This window comes from Corapipo altera, unplaced genomic scaffold (genome assembly GCF_003945725.1).
Source record: "Corapipo altera isolate COAL_440 unplaced genomic scaffold, ASM394572v1 104, whole genome shotgun sequence".
Classification (NCBI taxonomy): domain Eukaryota; kingdom Metazoa; phylum Chordata; class Aves; order Passeriformes; family Pipridae; genus Corapipo; species Corapipo altera.
Genome location: NW_020884920.1, coordinates 6,108,111 through 6,126,090, shown reverse-complemented (window position 1 = coordinate 6,126,090; position 17,980 = coordinate 6,108,111). Strand labels below are relative to the sequence as shown.

The following is a 17,980-nucleotide window of genomic DNA, read 5'->3' as shown; positions in this document are numbered from 1 at the left end:
GAGCGTCGGGTCCAATCAGCGCCACCCCCGCCGGCCCGGGCCGAGCGTCGCGTCCAATCAGCGGCGCGGCCACCCCCGCCCGGCGCGGCCGTGGCCAATGAGCGGTGGCGGCGGGGCGGGGCGGGGCGTGCGCGGCCCATGGCGGGAGCGGCGGGCGCCGAGAGCGCGGCGGGCGCTGCCGACGATGAGTTCTACGAGCGCTTCGCCGCCGAGCTGGAGGTGCTGGCAGAGCTCGGAGGTGGGCGCTGCTGCCGGGCCCGGGACCGCCACCGGGGGGGCCGGGGGGTGGGAGGGCAGGGCCGCCCGTGGCCGCTCACCGGAGCTCTGACCCCTATTGCAGATGACCCGTCCCCGCCCGCCGGCCCCAAAATCTCGCAGTTCCGGGGCAGGAAGCAGCCGCCGGAGGAGCCCGACCCCGCCGGGGACTCCCACTCCAGGAAGAGGGAGCGGGGCTGTGTCCCCGCCGGGTCCCCAGCGCCACCCGGACCCTGCAGTAGGTTTGACTCGGTCCCCGGCGCTGCCGGGCCCTGTCCCCCCTCCCCGAGCGGTGCCGGGCGCGGAGCATCCCCGGTACCGCCCTCCCTCAGCCGTGGTGCTCCTCTTCCCCCCCCTCCTCGGCGTCTCTTCCCAGCCCCGAAGCCGAAGCGGCAGCGCCTGGAGGCTGTGAAGAAGCTCGATTTTGGTGCAGACGATGAGTTGGCTGCTGATGTCTCCTGGGATGGGGGCTCAGAGGCACCTCTTGCTCCCCAGAATACCAGGTTGGCCACTTTGAACCCCATTTCTAGCAGGGACGAGGGAAAGGACCCTTGGCCCCCACCTTCAGGGGGTTCAAGGGCCCTTTTCCTCACCCCTGCTAAAGGAATTTGGTGTTTCCCAGCTCGAACCAGCTGGAGATGAGCGGCATGACCCCCCTGCAGACCACACCACCCTCTGAAAAGAAGTGGGTCCTCAAGAGACCCCCCATCCTGGAGGATTATATCAATGTGACCTCCACCCAGGGCACCAGGGTGTTCCTGGTGCTGAGGGATGATCCCTGCAGGACAGGGGTGGAGGTGAGGAGGGCTCTCGAGGTTGGGTTTGCTTCTCTGTGTTCTCCAGCTGGTTCAGGAGGGGGTTGTTTGTGCTGTGTCCCTGCAGCTCCCGGATTCCCTGGGCTGGAATGCACGGAGGCCACTCCACCTGCTGGGGGTGCCTTTCTCCTACCTGAAGGAACAGGTGGACCAAGAGGTACCACATCTCACACTGACCTTCCCATCTTTCCCTGCCATTCCTGATGCCACAGGACTGGCTCCCAAATCCCTGTTCCCCCCAGCCATGGCTTACTGGGGTACCCCTGACCCTGCTCTCCCTCTCTCTGTGCTCCAGCGTCTCAGGCATGTTCAGAAGGTATCACAGCAGCTGACAGAGATCATAAACAGGTGAGATGTTGGGATGAAATCCCATCCTATCCCTGCCATGCTGCCTGATGTGCCTCCCAAGACACTCCACGGGGTCCAGATTTTTGGGACCTACGAGCAGAGGAGCCTCTTTGCCCTTGTCATGATCAGCATGGGAAATCTGGGTGTAACTCCCAGCCCTTCCCTGACTCCCTGCGTGGTTTGGGGCAAGTTAATTCTTTCTTGCAGTTGCCTTGAGAGTGAACCCAGCACAGAGAGCCTGGAACCTGGTGGGGACATGGATCCTGAGGAGGAATCTGCCTCCCATTGCCTCTGGGTGGACAAGTTCACCCCCCGGCGCTACATGGAGCTGCTCAGTGATGATGTGAGGTGCTGGGAGAAGGGCAGGCCTGGGCTTGGGGGGGTTTAGCACCTCTGTAACTCTTTATGCTATGGGATCATGGTGTTGCCTTTGGAAGTGCTGGTCTTTCCTGGGAGCAGTCCTGAGTCCTGGAGAGCTTGGGATGGCAGAGTTTCAGCTGGAGGCTGTGGGCTCTCTAACAAAATAGATTGGGAAACGTGACCAAAACAAGACAAAAAAGATTGGGAGAACTTTAGCCAGGAATTGTGGCCTAGTTTGGGTTTTTTTTTTTTTTTGAATATCAGAAGTTTTTTAGGGAGTTGCAAATGATGGAAGATGCTGAGAAGTGCTGAGTTGAGCCAGGACAGAGGGGGGACAGCAGGGATGGGGCCGATGTGACTTGTCCTGGGTTCCCCTGTGGGGTGGAGGTTGTGCTGGGAAGGGAAGCACAGTTCCCATGCTGTCCCAGGAGATGCCACATGGAACCCTGAGCAGCCTGTCCCATGGAGGAGAGCCTTCCTCTGTCCTCAGCCTGATCCTTCTGAGGTTCCATGGATTTTTCCCACTTCCCCCCCACCTGCAGTACACAAACCGCTGCCTTCTGAAGTGGCTCAAGCTCTGGGACACGGTGGTGTTTGGGAAGGAGAAGGCTGTGAAGAAGGGCAAGCCCAGCACTGCAGCTCATCCCCCGTTCAGCCATCCCAAGGAGCACCCAAATAAGTGGAAAACGAAGATCCAGCTCACAGAGGAGATTCTGGAGGCTGAGCTGGACCAGCACAAGAGACCCAAATACAAGGTGAGCAGGACAGGGTGGTGCTGGGGTGTCCCCTCATCCTGCCAGCAGGGTGAGGAGCAGGGCATTCCCTCCTTGGTGGGAGCTGGAGGAAGCCCTTGCCATGCTGACCTGCCCTCTGTGCCACAGGTAGCCCTGCTCTGTGGCCCTCCTGGCTTGGGAAAGACCACGCTGGCCCACGTCATTGCCCGGCACGCGGGGTACAACGCCGTGGAGATGAACGCCAGGTGAGGCCCTGCCAGCCCAGCACTGCTGCAGGTGCTGCCAGGCCAGAGGGGACGCTGGGGGTGACACTGTCCTGGGGGTGACACTGTCCTGGGAGTGACCATGTCCCAGGGGTGACAGTGTCCTGAGGTGATGCTGGAGGTAATGCTGTCCCAGGGGTGATGGTGTCCCAGGGGTGATGGTGTCCCAGGGGTGATGGTGTCCTGGGGTTGATGGTGTCCCAGGGGTGATGCTGGAGGTGATGCTGTCCCAAAAGTGATGGTGTCCCAGGGGTGATGCTGTCCTGTGGGTGATGCTGGAGATGATCCCGTGCTGGAGGTGATCCCGTACCAGAGCCAACCCCATGCCACAGTAACCTGGCACACCTTCCCTGCAGCGATGACCGCAGCCCCGAGGTGTTCAAGACCCGCATCGAAGCTGCCACCCAGATGAAGTCTGTGCTGGGGGCCGGCGAGAAGCCCAACTGCCTCATCATCGACGAGATCGACGGCGCGCCCGCGGTGAGCCCCGGCCACCTTTGGCATTGACCCCTTCATTGCTCCCCCATTAGCAGCTCACCCCCTGTTCCACGAGCTGTTTCTTACCTCTCAGTGGTAAGAATTCATCCCTTCTGCCCTTGTTTTTTTTTCCCAAGGCATCCATCAACGTGCTGCTGAACATCATCCACCGTAAGGACGTGCAGGGAGAGGGAGAGGCCGGCGCAGGCCGGAGGCGGCAGCGTGAGGGTGGGTTGTTGCTCAGGCCCATCATCTGCATCTGCAACGACCAGTGAGTGTCACCTGTGGGTCTGGGGGGATGGAGAGCTGAGACCCTGCCCTGAGTGAGGAGGTGGTGGCTGTTGGTGTCTCCCTTTGAGTGGAGCACCTCAAATCCTGGGGGCAGTTTTGGGCTTCTCATGACAAGAAAGACTTTGAGGGGCTGGAGCGTGTCCAGGGAAGGGAGCAGAGCTGGGGAAGGGTCTGGAGCACCAGGAGCAGCTGGGGGAGCTGGGGGGGCTCAGCCTGGAGAAAAGGAGGCTCAGAGGGGACCTTCTGGCTCTGCAACCCCCTGACAGGAGGGGGGAGCCGGGGGGGGGTTGGGCTCTGCTCCCAGGAAACAAGGGACAGGAGGAGAGGGAATGGCCTCAGGTTGTGCCAGGGGAGGTTTAGGTTAGATATGAGGGAGAATTCCTTCACAGAAAGGACTGTCCAGCCCTGGCACAGCTGCCCAGGGCAGAGGTGGAGTCCTCAACCCTGGAGAGATTTAAAAGCCCTGTGGATGTGGCACATGGGGACGTGGGTTAGTGGTGGCCTTGGCAGTGCTGGGAAACAGTGGGACTGGATGGTGTTTAGTAGCTGTCCTCCTTGCCCTGCTGTGGCCACTCAGAGCCCTGTGCTCCCTCCCCAGGTACGTGCCCGCGCTGCGCCCGCTCCGGCAGCAATCCTTCCTGCTCCACTTCCCCCGCACGGCTCCCTCCCGGCTCGCCCAGCGGCTCAGCGAGGTGTGGCACAGCTGAGGGCCCCCCTGACCCCCCTGGCTGACCATCCCTCTCTGCTGACCCCCCTCTCCTGCTCCCACAGATCGCCCTCCAGCAGGGAATGCGGGCGGACACGGGGGCACTGCTGGCCCTGTGTGAGAAGACGGAGAACGACATCCGCTCCTGCATCAACACCCTGCAGGTACCGGGGTCATGGGGGGGCCTGGGGGACACAGACAGCTCTGGACTCAGATGGGAATGGAGGGGAAAGAACTCTGTCTTAGGCAGATTCCAAAAATATCCACCCTGTCCCCTGTGCTGTTTTAACCCTGCACATGGAGGAACAGGGAGATGCTGCTGTGTGCAGGATCCCCAGAGTTGTGGGGATCCCCCCTCCCTCTGTGCCCGTCCCCCCAGCCCCTCACTCCCATTGCAGTTCCTGCACGGCCGAGGGCAGAAGGAGCTGAACATGCAGATGGTGCAGACGATGAAGATTGGCCTGAAGGACCAAAACAAGGGGCTCTTCTCCATCTGGCAGGAGATCTTCCAGCTCCCGAGGGTGCTGAGGTAAAAGGAGGGATTTGTTAGGTCTGGCTGGGTGCTTGGGGTGTGCTGCTTCCTGGCATTTTGGTTGCCCAGAGAAACTGTGGCTGCTCCAGCCCTGGAAGTGTTCAAGGCCAGGTTGGATGGGGCTTGGAGCAACGTTCTGTGATTTTTGTGATTCCATCATCTCTTTGCAAGACCCGGGGTGGAGAAACCTGAAGGGTCCTGGATCTGCTTCTTCAGCAAATTTTTGTCAGTCATAGAATCCTGGAATGGTTTGGTTTGGAAAGGACCTCAAAGATCATCTGGTTCCCATGCCACCCCATGCCATGAGCAGGGACACCTTCCACTATCCCAGGTTGCTCCAAGCCCTGTCCAGCCTGGCCTTGGACACTCCCAGGGATCCAGGGGCAGCCACAGCTTCTCTGGGCAACCTGTGCCAGGACCTCCCCACCCTCACAGGGAATAATTTCTTCCCGATACCCAAACCAAACCCACCCTGTATCAGTTTAAAGCCATTCTGGATAGTTTTTGTCCATTCCATTTAGCTGCTGATAATTTGACATTGGCATTGCCTTCAGTTTGCAAAGATCCAAATATTCCTTGCTGATCCCTTCAGCCCTGGGGGACCCTCAACTCTTCCCTTTGGGCTCCCCCCAGGCACAGAATAGGAATGGACCCCTCTTTGCCAGCCCAGCTCCTGGGGGGTGATGAGGACCTGTCACACTTCGGGGGTTCCTCTGGCTTCAGTTCCTCCTCCCAGCGCTTCCACCACATCCTGCACCTCGCCGTCTCCTCGGGGGAGCAGGAGAAGCTCGCCCAGGTAAGAGCAGCCAGGGGGAGAGCCAGGCCCTTTCCTGTGTTGTGCTGGAGCTCAGTGGGAAGCTCAGAATGCCAGTGACTTGCTCTGGTGGGACCATCCACCGACCTCCAGCCCTGCAATCCCACATCCCCTTCCAGGGCCTGCACGAGAATTTCCTGTCCATGAGGGTGCGGGACTCCAGCCTGGGCTCCGTGTGCCTGGCCCTGGAGTGGCTCTGCTTCTCCGACCTGCTGGGCCGGGCCGTGCTGCACGGGCAGAGCTTCCAGCTGCTGCGGTACCTGCCCTTCCTGCCCGTGGCCTTCCACCTGCTCTTCGCGGGCTCCGCCATCCCCCGCCTGGCCTACCCCAGCAGCCAGCACGAGGCAAGGCCCGGGGGGCACGGGGGCAGCCCTGTGCCCTGTGGGACACGGTGGCTGAGCTGTCCCCTACCCTGTCCCCAGGCCCTGGCCAAGCTGACCCACATGCAGAACCTGGTGGTGTCCATGGTGTCGGGGATCGCGCCCGGCGCCCGGAGCCGCGCGGGGCAGCGGGTGCTGGTGTTGGAGGTGCTGTGCCTGCTGCTGGACATCATCGCCCCCAAACTGAGGCCTGTGAGTGCCCCTGACCCCTCCTCACTGCCTGGGTGATGTGTCCCCTCTGCAAACCTCACCCTGAGCGCTGGGGGACAGACATCTCCTGGGCTGCATCGCCCAGGCTGAGCTATCCCAAATTTCTGTCCCAGATTCGGGGGTGAGTTGATGTTGCAGGTGATGCAGAAGTTGGAGGGAAGCTGAGCACGTGATTCTGAGATACTTGACTGTGTGGAGGGGTCTTGGACCCCACCTGGGGTGGGTTTGGCTGAGCAGGGCTTTGGGGAGCTGTCACAGTCCCCTTCCAGCACCTGGGTCACTGCACCCTGCTCTGGGAAGGATGTGTGTCCCTAGGAGAGAACTAAACCTGTCTGAATACCCTGGGTATTGACTGTCCCTCCTCACACAGACAAACCCTGTGCTGAGGGCTGTTTGAGTGTTCAGAAGTGACTCTGGGTCAGTGATGCTCTGCCCTCCCTGCCAGGTGAACACTCAGCTCTACAGCCAGAAGGAGAAGCAGCAGCTGGCAGAGCTGATCAGCACCATGCTGGCCTACAACCTCACCTACCACCAGGAGCGCCTGCCCGAGGGCCAGTACGTCTACAAGCTGGATCCGTGAGTGCTGAGGGGAAGGGAAGGGGTGGGGCTCAAAACCCTTCCCTGGGAGGGTGGGGAGGCCCTGGCACAGGTTGCCCGGAGAAGCTGTGGCTGCCCCATCCCTGCAAGTGTCCAAGGCCAGGTTGGACAAGGCTTGGAGCAACCTGGGCTAGTGGAAGGTGTCCCTGTCCATGGCAGGGGTGGGACAGGATGGGCTTTAAGGTCCCTTCCAACCCAAACCATTCCAGGATTCCATGATGATTCTGGGATAATAAGAGCAGAGAGCTCAGGAAGGAGGTGGAACTCCTGGCTTTGCTCCATCCACAGCATGGTTCAGCTGCCCCACCACTCCCTTGGGCTGAGGCTGGAGCAGAGCTGGTTTAGATTTAATGGGATTAAAGGAAAGGAAGCAGCTGCCTTTGGCTCTCACTGAAGCTGGCAGAGGGACTGAAGCCACCAGAGGACAGAGCTGGTCCACCTGAGCTCATCACACAGAGGAGGTCACTGTCACCATGGTTCATTTATAAATTACCAGCTTGGCCACTGCCTGACCTGGCTGTGGCTCTGCTCTGAGCACACCCAGAGCCAGAAACTCTGGGGAGCCTTTGGAGAGGCAGCACAGACCCGGCCCCAGTGAGGCCCAACGTTAATGCCTTCCTGGGCAGAGTTAATTACAGTAATGAGCCTCTGTTAATCAAGCAGCTCTATCGAATTACAGTGAACTGCTTTAGTATTGTTTGTTCCTCATGGAAAGGCTGGTGGGGGCTGTAGGGATCCATCCTCTGCTGTCCCCCCCCATGCCACCCCCACGTGGCCATGGGGAGACCGTGGGACATTGGGAGCCACTTTTTGGCATTACTTTGATTTACTCTGCCTGTTTTGTGAGTTCTGAGCCCGTTCCCTGGCTGTGCATAGAATCACAGAATCAAAATTGGCAAAGACCTTCAAGATCATCAAATCAAACCATAAAATGATGGGGACTATGGGGGTGTCACATCCCAGTGGCATCTGGAAATTGCATCCCAGCATCTTTCTGGCAAACAAAGCTGTTGTTGACAGCAAAACCTGTGTTTTCTCTTTATAACTTCTTAAAACATTGATTTGACAGCTAATTTCTAAGTGACTGCAGAGCCAGCTGACAGGAGACTCTGCTCCCTTTATTTTAAGGGCGAGAATATTGAATAAATATGAAATATTTAGAGCTGGCAGAGGGACTGGCTCAGCTGGGGATGATGCTGTACTGAAACAGGCCTAACTCCAGAGCTGCTGCCCCAGCCCTGTTCAGGACCCAAGTGCTCTGATGCTCCAGAGTTACTGTTCCTGGCTGTGTTTCCATTACCCAGCTCCCCAGGGGAGGGTCGTGGTGCCACTCGTACCTGGGCTGTGCTGTGCCCATGGTGTTTTCAGGGCAGTCTGTTCAGCACAGCCCCGCTGCCGTTTCCTCTTGTTGCCTTAAAACCGAGATTAAAACCCCCTAATCCCTCCTGCATTCCCGTTCAGCCCCCTGGCTCCACCCAGGAGAGGGCAGCCCTGGGGAAACTGAGGCAGGATCACGGTCAGAGGTGGACGGGGCAGTGCCGGGGGGTGACTGGGCTCCCTGTGCCCTGCCAGGTTGCATAATGCAGGTTATTTTTAGTATTGATTTGTGTTCCCTGCTCCCCCCTGTCCATGCTGCAGGAATGTGGAGGACGTGTGTCGCTTCCCGGAGCTGCCGTCCCGGAGGCAGCTCAGCTACCAGGCCAAGCAGCTCATTGCCAGGGAGATCGAGCTGGAGAAGATGAGGAGGACAGAGGCTGTGCTGCAGGCACGGAACCCGGTAGGGAGGGGGGGATCTCTGGGGGGGTGGCAGGGCTGTGGATGTGGATAAAATCCTTAGGGATGGCGTGGGGACGTGGGTTTTCCGAAGCAGCCGGTGGCTTTTGCTCTGCGAATGGAAATCCGGGATTAACCCCCCCTCGCAGCTCCTGGCCTGCACATCTGCCTCTGGGCAGCACAGCTGTGCTGGGGGGCTGAGCCCCAGTCTCTGCAGGACTTCTGGAAGGAAACGCTCGCTGTGAGTCGAAGCTTTGGACCCTCCAGCTCTCTGAGGAGGGTTGTGAGGAGGTGGGAATTTTAGGAGGGAATTTGGGTCCGTTTGGCTGCGGTTTGTGTGTGTCTGCTCCCTGCCTGCACCTTTCCTTCCCACTTCACTTCCATAGGTCCCAAAGGCCCCAAGAGGAGCAGAGTTAACTCTGCCCACTGCCAAAACCCTCCTGGAGGCAGGAGGAGGTGGAAAAGGCTGAGAACCGTCTTGGATGTAGCTGGTGCCTGCCCTGGTGCCATGGGGATAATTAATCCCTGAGAGCCCCTTGCTGCAGGAGCAGAGCTCCCGGGGGATGTGTGGGGCAAAGAGATGCTGCAAAAACATCTCTGAAGGCTCTTTGTTTACTATGAAGTCCCAGGGAAAGGGACTCCAGCTGGGGCTGATCCCACGAGCTGCTGCGAGGCAGAAAATGGTGGAAAAAAATCCTGTCCAAGCTCTCGGGATGTTGCAAACCTGGCAGCAAATAGAGGGGGTGGCTGGGATGGGTGACAACTGGGTGCCAGGTGCTTCATACCCAAACCTTAAGCTCAGACACTGCGAGGGGTCCCTTGCTGAGGTCTCTCTCCCCACAGGATCCCAGGAATGGCCTCGGTGAGGAGCGAGGGGACACGAGGCCGTCGGGGACTCCCAACCACCGGCAGCGCCTGGAGCACATCGTGCAGAGGGCGACGGTGGAGGACAAGGTGAGGGGCTGCAGGTCCTGCCCCAGTTCCCACCAGCGCTTCCCTGGGCTGCCAAATGTTCACTGGCTCCACTGGAGTCTTAATTTTTTTAGCCCAGTTTCTTTTAATAGCCCAGCTGAGCACCGTGTGTCCCGCAAAGGCATCGCTGGGATTGCGGCTTTGGGACTGAATGGATCTGGGTGACGTTATGGACGTGCCCTGTGCAGCTTTCAGGGCTGGGGGAGGAAAGAGATCTGGGTATTTGGGTTGAAATAGCTGAATTTGGGCTCTGTGGAAGCTGCAGGGTAGGAGGGCTACTCGGGAGCTGTGGAGAGGTGCATCCATCCACTGATGCCACCCCGGGCATCCCAACAGCGGCCAAGGGGAGCAGAGGTGGTTCCCTGCCACTGCCCCTCTCCAGGGCTCAGCTTCCAGCCCTTGGCTGGCTGTAAAACCTGACTTTAGCACGATCACCCTGAAATTTTGCCTTCCCCTCCCCCGGATTTGAATCTGTTTGCATCCTCCCGAGCCCGCTGGCCCTTCCTGTGGGATTTGCATGTGGCTCCTGCTCTGCCTGGAACCACCCTGGGGTGACTGAGCCTTGCCCAGACAGGAACTTCCCTTCTTTTTGGTCACCTCCAAAGGGGAGCTGGAAGTGCAGGTGCTGCAGAGCCAACTCACCTCCTGCTCTTTGCCTTTCACAGCCCGAGGTGGATTTTTTCGGGCGGCCGCTCCAGCGCAAACAGGTGGCCCCGGCCCCGGGTGGGTGACAGGGATGGGGGGCCCGGGGGTGGCCCCAGCCCTGGGAGGGTGACAGAGGGGACAGGGGGTGGCACAGGTGGGTGGCAGAGAGATGGGGTGGTCGTGGCTGCTGCTGGAGGGAGTCCCTTCATTCCCAATGCCCACCCCAAAAAGGGGCTCTGTCCCTCAGCACCATCCCCGGGGACATCAGTGGGGTGAGGAGGGGGAAATGGGTGAACAGACCCCACAACAACGGGCAGGGGGGGATCCTGTGGGCAAGTCCATGGGTTCTGGCACCATCCAAATGGAATTCTGGGTGCTGAAAGGTTTGCAGGATCTGGGATATGGGAGCATCAGCTCTGCCCTTCCCACCCCTCCCTGTTCTGGGCAGCAGCTCCCTCATTCCCCCCTCTCCCTCCAGCCTGGGCACGGGTTGTGACTTTAAGGTTTTCTGCAAGTTTTTGAGGTGGATCTTTCCCCCCCTGCAGCCCCTCAGGCCTCCAAGGAAGAGTCCCTGGAGAAGCAGATGGGAAAGGCCGTGGGGAAGAGCGACGTGTGGTTCCGCTTCAACGAGGGGGTTTCCAACGCTGTCAGGAGGAACATCTACATCAGGGACCTGCTGTAGCTGGAGCCAGGAAATCAGGGTTGAAACTCAAGGGAGCAGCTGGATTTTGGCTCTCTAACCCCTGTGTCCATGATCTTTGTTCAGGTTATTTTTTTATCACCGACTTATTTTGTTTATAAAAAATAAGGAAATAAAATTATCTAAAAAAAAGAATAATGGAGTATTTTTCTGTTTATTAATAAACCTTTAGTTGTCATATTATGCCTGTTTTGCTGCAAAATGAGATATCCTACAGTATACAAAAGTATTTAAAACCACTGAAAATGAGGGTTTCTTTATAAAAATTTTCTTTACAAGTTGCAAAATGTTGCTGTTTGATGGCAGAGCTGGGTGAGGTCTGAGATGAAGCTGCAGCAAAACCCCAGAGAAACCTTTGCTGCTCCTGCCCCCCCCCACTCTGCCCCCCGTGTCCCCCCCAGATATAAAACCACTTCTACTACTAAAAAGAAGGAGACAGCTGAGGGCAGGGTTTTGTTCAGGTTCTCATATTGGAACTAACTAATAAAAAAAGTACATTCAGCAGGGGGAGCAGAGGGGGGACCCCTCAGAGGATGGTGCATTTGCCTTTCTCCACCCAGGGGTTGTTTTTCATCAGCTCCGGGTTCAAGAAGGGATCCTCGGGAATGCCATCCTCGATCCACTTCACAAACCTGTGGAGAGGGACAGGAGGGGTGGGCACAGCCCCTGCTCAAAGGTGTAAGGGGTGTAGGGTGGGGGCTGTGTGGCAGCCAAACAGGAATTGGGGTAAATCCTGCTCCGGTGGCAGCGATCCTGGGGTGCACCCTGATCCATCGGGAATGATGCTGGGGGAGCAGAGAGAGGCAAACCAGGAGGGAAAATTCCCACCCATGGCTTGATTTTACAGGTTTAAGTCTTTTGGAAAGAGGGGATCTGCACATTGAGGGGCTCCCGGGGTGCCAGGGGGTCCCGTGGCTGCTGCCACATCCCAACCGGAGCTCGGGTGGCTGGAAAGGGGTTGGCACAGGGGCAGGGGGGGTTTGTGGAGAGGAACAGGAACAGAGGACACTGGTGGGTTTCTGCTGCTGGAGCTTGGAGGGTTTGAAGAGCCATAAAGGACAAAAATCTCATTTGGGGACCCCCCCAGGGGATTTGAGGGGGGGAGTTTGGGGTGGAGAAGAGCCGGACTTTGCTCATGAGGGCACAGGGATGGGAAGGAGGATGGGATGGAGGGGGGGGAGGTGGGCACCCACTCACTCAGGTATTGTCTTGGAGGACATCTCCCTCTTGTAGGCCAGCTGGTACTTGAGGCTTTCCACCTCCTTCTTCCACTGTGGGAGGTCCCACTCGTCCATGGTTGGATCCAGGGGCCCTGTGGGACTGGGAATGGGCACAGTGGGGCCGTGTCCTGCCCCAACCCCCCCAGCTCTGCACCCCCAAAGAGGGGTCCCCCAGGATGGGGACAGATGTCACCACACTCCCAGGGGAGGTTTCCAACCCCACTGGTGGCTCCAGGAAATTTTGGGGTTGTTCTGGCGAGGCAGAGGTTGCTCTTACCTGTGGGTGTGAGGCTGGCATGGGGCAGGTGCCCAGTGCCCCCCTCTCTTGTAGCCCAGGGGCACATGCAAAACGCAGGGAACCAACCAGATTTGACTGAAATTTGGATGGTGGCATCGCTCGGGGTGGGGAGTGTCAAACAGCCCCCGGAGGCTGCTTAGGGAGGGGAGGGGGGTGTTTGTCCTTTTCCTGCCTGATCACAGATCCCAGCGGCCCAGGAGGGATTTTGGGTGCCAACAGCCCTGGAAATGGCTCACAGGGATGGGGAGCACTGATTCGGGGAGCGAGGCAAACCCCCCTGGCCCCCGTTTCCCACAGCAGTGGCCCTGGGGGGCACTGGTGGGGACAGCGAGGCACAGCAGCCGATGGGGCACAGGCAGCAGGACAGGCACGTGAGACCCTCTGCGAGCACCTGTGTCCCTGTGCCACCCCAAAAATCGGTGGCAGGAGGGGACCTTCCCCTGCCCGTGGCCCCAGAGCCCCCGGAGCCTCCCCGAGTGACGATGCCCAAGGATGCCCACACGCCCCGTCCCGCACCCCTGGACAGGCTGCAGCCCTCGGGAGAAGGTCAGGGAAGGGCTGGGGGTGCTGGAGGGGGATGAAATCCATCCCCCCTCGGCACAGTTCAGTGCCAGCCCTGCTCCAGCACAGCCTGGCAGCCGCCCGGGCTGCCCCAGCACTGCTTCTCTGCAGAGCATCCCCCGAAAATCAGCCGGGAGAGGGATGAGCCCCACGCTCCGGCCTCCCCGGGCTCTGATCCCTGGAGGCAGATGGGGACCAGCATCCTCAGCCCTGCTCGAGCCATCCCGGTAGCATCCCAGCGCCAGGAGCGAGCCCTGCACCTACCTGTGCCGGGGAAGGAGTCAGCGGGATGGGAGCGGGGCCGTGTCCGTCGCCGCGGGCTCGGGAAGCCGCCCTGGCCTTGCCCGTGTCCCTCCCGAGAGCGCTTCCCTGGATGTTGGCGAGTCCAAATCCTCTGTGTAATCTATTAATGCACGGCTGGTCCAGCTGCCTCCGCCACGGCAGGAGCCGGATAATGGGAGCGTCCTCCCCCCCGCTGCTCCCGGGGGATTTGGCTCCGCGGAACGTGAGCGCCCGGGATGGAAGCACAGCCCTGGTACCCGGCGGCCGAGCTGCCAAATTGGGGTTATCGCTGCCCTCCCCCACCCCTGAGGGACAGAAGGGCCCCCAGGAGGGAGGGGATGTGTGGTGGGACACAGCGGAACCCCCAGGAGGCCCCGCATCCCTCCCCCTGTCCCTGCCTGCATCCCCGGCAGCATCCCTGCCAAAGCCGGCCCTCCGAGGCTTTCCCGCTCTGCTGCCTCTGGATGCTGTGGTTCTTCCCGCTTTCCTGGTGCTGGAGGGGCAGGAGAGGCTGGGGGGCACCTGGGGAGGGGGTGGGTAAAAAAAAGAGGGACTATAGAAGAGGGGTAAGTGGCCCAAGTGAGCAGTTGGGACCGAACATATGGCAGGTGAAAGGGCAGGGGCAGCACAAGGGGAAAAGGGCAAGGTTCAAAAAATATCAATGTGGGATTTATAGGGAGGGACAAAACCCTGGAACAGTTGGGAACTGATTAAAAACAAGATAATTGATGTGAAACCACAAAGAAGTGACGCCCCTCTCCCACTCCCCCCCCCTTCATTAAACAGCACATTAAAACTAAACTTAAGGTAAACTTTGCTGCTTAAAAAACAAAACAAAACAAAAAACAAACAAAAAAAAACCCAACAAAACAAAACAAGGTTTCCACAAATCAAATTTGTCCAAATACAGCCCCTAAAGCTCCTTTTTCCTGGACCTGTGGCCTTATAGGAGTTTGTCCCCTCTGCAACATACACACACACATACATATATATATGTATATGAAATAATAGAATTACGGGTTGAGTTGGAAGGGACATTAAATGCCATCTCATTCCATTATATGATATGTTATATTATATTGTATTATATTATACTGTATTATATTATATTATGTGCATATACATATATAAAGTCAAGAGAGTGTCTGAGTATATATATATAAATACATACATACACACACAAATATATATATATAAAATATGCATAGCAGTGGAAAATATATATTCCTATTCTATGCATTTGTGTATGCAGATATGATCAAATTTATACCATATATCACATTTATTATTTCTTATATGTGTTATAGACAATATATAATGCACAGAAATACACATATACACACATATACATGCTTACATTTATGTGTGTTCATTTATATGTGGACACATATATAAAATGATTCTATATATTATATCATAGAATCATGGAATAGGTTGGGTTGGAAGGGATCTTAAAGATGATCTAATTCCATCATATATTATATTGTATTATATTATTTATTATATTTGCATTATATATAAAATAATATATATTTCAGTAAGTATCTATAAGTATATATATATATATATATATATATAGGCTTATTGAAAGAGGCATCTTCTCTATATAGGCCAGATATAGGAAATACATATATTAAAAAAAAAAAAAAAATTATATATATATATAAAAATATGTTTGATTTCTCAGTCCAGTGTGCAGGGGCCAGGAGGAGGTTGGTGCTGATCCAGCCTCCCTTCCACCCTCATCCCTCCTGGATAATCGATGGAAGAGCCTCCCTGCAGCCTCCTGGAGCCACCAGCGCTCCGGGAGAGGAGGCAGGAGCTGGGGCTGGGCCAGGATCGATGGAGCTGTTAGGGGCCAAACCCGGAGCTTTGCTCTGCTGGAAACAACCCCTCAACACCGCTGGGGTCCCGCGGGGGTCCCCTCGCCCCCCGTGCCCCCCGTGCCCACGCGGGAGGTCGGTGATCCCGGCCCGGAGTCGGGATTATCCTCCCGTTGACATCAGCCCTAAATCTCCCTGCGCTGCCTCCCCAGCGCCGGGAAAGGCTCGGCTTTGATGGCAAAACAGCACCGGCGGTGGGTTATTGGATTTCCCCGGATTTGCCGCAATCTGATGGCACTGGGGGGAATTCAGGAGCCCTCAGAGACCCTAAAACGAGCCCCGAGGGGTTCAGGTCCGTCCCTCCTGCCGGAGCTCGGCCCGGGAGCAGCTCCACGGCCAGGATTTGTCTGGGCAGGTGGGACCAGGAGCACCGGTGCCCAAATTTGTGGGGTCCCCCACCACCCTGGTGGATGGTGGGGGACAAGCCCCTGGCACAGCAGATTGCAGGGCCTGCACTCCCCACCCCCCCCGGGCTGGGTAGATTAAAGAATTATGAACTCCTGAAGTTTTGCAATATTAATGATCGGGGCCATCTGTTAATCTGGCAGCAGCAGCAACGAGCTGGGCTTTGACTTTGCGTAGTGCTGTTATTAAAACAGAGTATTTTTGGCTGGGTGGGCAGCTGGAGACTCCTGTGCATGGCAGGGGCTCCCAACCCACTCCCACACCTGACTGAGTCCAAGGACAGGGACAGAGGAGCATCCCGGGCACAGAACCTGCCCCTCTTTGAGTGCAGCACCACAAATCCTGGGGGGACTTTTGGCCTTCCCATGACAGGAAGGACTCTGAGGGGCTGGAGCGTGTCCAGGAAAGGGAACAGAGTTGGGGAAGGGGCTGGAACACCAGGAATCACAGAATATGCTGAACTGGAAGGGACCCACGGGGATCATTGAGTCCAAGCCATAGCCCTGCCCAGGACACCCCAGGAGTCACACCCTGTGCCTGAGGGAGCTGGGGGGGTTCAGCCTGGAGAAAAGGAGGTTCAGGGGACACCTTCTCACTCTAGAATTCCCTGGAAGGAGGGTGGAGCCAGGGAGGGTCAGGCTCTGCTCCCAGGGAACGAGGGACAGGATGAGAGGAAACAGCCTCAAGCTGTGCCAGGGGAGGGTCAGGTTGGACATGAGGAGGAATTTCTCCCTGGAAGGGGTGTTCAGGCCTTGGCAGGGGCTGCCCAGGGAGGTTTGGAGTCCCCACCCCTGGAGGTGTCCCAGGAAGGCTTGGCCATGGCACTCAGTGCTCTGGGCTGGGGGACAAGGTGGGGATGGGGCACAGGGGGGACTCCGTGACCTTGGAGGGTTTTCCCTCTGACAGCTCCCCCCACCCTGCAGAGCCCCCCTGGGAGCTGGGGGGGGTCTGCCCTCAGTCCCAGCTGCTAATTAGGGCTCTCTGGGGGGTGTTTTCCATACCTCAGCTCTCCAGGGCACACTCCAAAGGGATCCACTCAGTCAGCAGGTCCGTGAGTGCCTTTGGCAGGAATGGTCCGAGCACAGGAGCACAGGAGGGTGGGAAGTGCAGCTGAGGCAGAGGCAGAGTTGGGTGGGGGCAAATCCTCCCCCTGACACTTCATTGTACAGATCCCACCTCGGGGAAGGGGTAAAGTTGCCCCCCCCTCCCCCCTTTTCTGCTCAGATCCCAAAGGATCTCAGCCTCCTTGCCCAGGATTCCACTGCTGGGATGTGGATCCCATTCCTCCCTGAGCAGGGCTGGGAAGGACACAGGGGTGTAGTAGCAGCTCCAGGGCTTGTTGCTCCTTAAATATAGTGAGGGGATTCATACAGAGCACACTGAGAGCAATCCAAGCAATATTAAACAATTGATAAATGTCCTTAAGACCCTGTTTGTGCTCCAAGGGCTGCACAGACCCAGCACAGGAACTGCTGCCCCTCAGCCAAGGCAGGTACATTCCTCCCTGGACTAGGGGATGGCATTCCCACATTCCCATTCCAGACTTGAAGAACATGGGATAAATTCCTTATTTTCAGCTGAAATTTCCTTTTTGTTACAGGCCCTTCCTTGCAGCTCTTGCACTTAGAGCTTGGCAGCCTCAGCTGAGCTAAAGCAGCAGAGCTGTGTTTGCTGAAATACAGCATTTGGAGGGAGCAGCTCCAGGTGCCCATTTCCTTCTCCAGTTTTTTTGGAGACTTTTTGGAGACACTTTTCCATTTTTAATGAGCTGCTTCATCTCAATTATACCTGGAGCTTTACCTTTGGGTTTTCCACTGTGATGGCAATTCCTGCCCCCAGCGAAGTGCAGAGCTCCACACAAAGTGCTTTTTCTCATCCATAAAAGATTAAATCATTATGTATGGGATCTATAGGGCTGCTATAGGTCATTAAAATTCAGAAGGGGATAAATAATGAATAGATGTGCTGTTTACTTACAGTAAAGGAGCAGTTCCCAGCCTTTCCCTGCCATGGGAAATCCAGGTTTGAAGGGGGAAAAAAGCACCTTCCCCCTCACCTGATCCCTCTCCCTGGGCTTGGAATGGGGTGATACAGAGGAATATATGGACTCCTATCTCAGTCCAACCCAAAGCCAAAAGAGCCCAAAAGCCCAGACAAAACAAAACTAAAAAAAAGCCCAAAAGCCCCAACCCCCAAAAAAGCCCCCCCCCCAAACCCTACAAACCAAAAAAAACACCTCCTAACCAAAAATCCAAAGTCCAAAAAACCCCAAACAGAAGCCAACCCTCCCAAAAAAATCAAGTAAAAAAACCCCCAAAACTCCAAAACCTCCCAACGCCCCCCAAAAAATCCAAACAGAACCCAACTGCCATTAAAGAGCCAAAAAATCCCAACCCCAAACAAAAACCCCTCAAAAAACTCTCCAACCAACCCAAAAAAACTCTCCAACCAACCCAAAA

General features: G+C 56.9%; 2 protein-coding genes across 6 annotated transcripts; one reads left to right on the top strand and one right to left on the bottom strand.

The window, feature by feature from the left end:
* The first annotated feature begins 127 nt into the window (after nucleotides 1–127).
* On the top strand, nucleotides 128–11,004 carry CHTF18 (chromosome transmission fidelity factor 18). 3 transcript variants are annotated; one of them, XM_027656735.1, is made up of 22 exons: nucleotides 128–238; nucleotides 341–493; nucleotides 632–758; nucleotides 878–1,052; nucleotides 1,138–1,227; nucleotides 1,366–1,418; nucleotides 1,626–1,761; nucleotides 2,321–2,533; nucleotides 2,660–2,757; nucleotides 3,132–3,255; nucleotides 3,390–3,523; nucleotides 4,142–4,235; nucleotides 4,315–4,413; nucleotides 4,648–4,778; nucleotides 5,415–5,577; nucleotides 5,715–5,939; nucleotides 6,018–6,167; nucleotides 6,631–6,761; nucleotides 8,421–8,559; nucleotides 9,399–9,509; nucleotides 10,193–10,250; nucleotides 10,718–11,004. In XM_027656735.1, exons 1-22 carry the CDS (start codon nucleotides 139–141, stop codon nucleotides 10,852–10,854), a joined length of 2,841 nt encoding a protein of 946 aa, XP_027512536.1. In that variant the 5' UTR covers nucleotides 128–138; the 3' UTR covers nucleotides 10,855–11,004. The 3 variants fall into 3 exon arrangements, with proteins under 3 accessions (XP_027512536.1, XP_027512534.1, XP_027512535.1); XM_027656733.1 differs by having other exon boundaries at nucleotides 1,108–1,227; XM_027656734.1 differs by lacking the exon at nucleotides 10,193–10,250 and having other exon boundaries at nucleotides 1,108–1,227; nucleotides 10,718–10,969.
* Nucleotides 11,005–11,007: 3 nt separating this feature from the next.
* GNG13 (G protein subunit gamma 13) lies at nucleotides 11,008–13,612 on the bottom strand. Of its 3 annotated transcripts, none has more exons than XM_027656736.1 (3): nucleotides 13,216–13,612; nucleotides 12,070–12,192; nucleotides 11,008–11,504 (listed from the first exon to the last, which is right to left on the bottom strand). In XM_027656736.1, the coding sequence occupies exons 2-3, from the start codon at nucleotides 12,165–12,167 to the stop codon at nucleotides 11,399–11,401; spliced, it is 204 nt and encodes a 67-aa protein (XP_027512537.1). In that variant the 5' UTR covers nucleotides 12,168–12,192; nucleotides 13,216–13,612; the 3' UTR covers nucleotides 11,008–11,398. The 3 variants fall into 3 exon arrangements, with proteins under 3 accessions (XP_027512537.1, XP_027512538.1, XP_027512539.1); XM_027656737.1 differs by having other exon boundaries at nucleotides 12,070–12,184; XM_027656738.1 differs by lacking the exon at nucleotides 13,216–13,612 and adding an exon at nucleotides 12,370–12,422.
* Between the last annotated feature and the right edge of the window lie 4,368 nt (nucleotides 13,613–17,980).

What these genes read in the sequence shown, in the direction of transcription:
- CHTF18 (XM_027656733.1), top strand. Translation starts at nt 139, where the DNA reads ATGGCGGGAGCGGCGGGCGCCGAGAGCGCGGCGGGCGCTGCCGACGAT. An exon ending in AGATCGACGGCGCGCCCGCG is followed by an intron (nt 3,256 to 3,389) that starts GTGAGCCCCGGC and finishes TTTTTTCCCAAG; the next exon opens with GCATCCATCAACGTGCTGCT. An exon ending in TACGTCTACAAGCTGGATCC is followed by an intron (nt 6,762 to 8,420) that starts GTGAGTGCTGAG and finishes TCCATGCTGCAG; the next exon opens with GAATGTGGAGGACGTGTGTC.
- GNG13 (XM_027656736.1), bottom strand. Translation starts at nt 12,167, where the DNA reads ATGGACGAGTGGGACCTCCCACAGTGGAAGAAGGAGGTGGAAAGCCTC. An exon ending in TCCTCCAAGACAATACCTGA is followed by an intron (nt 11,505 to 12,069) that starts GTGAGTGGGTGC and finishes CCCTCTCCACAG; the next exon opens with GTTTGTGAAGTGGATCGAGG.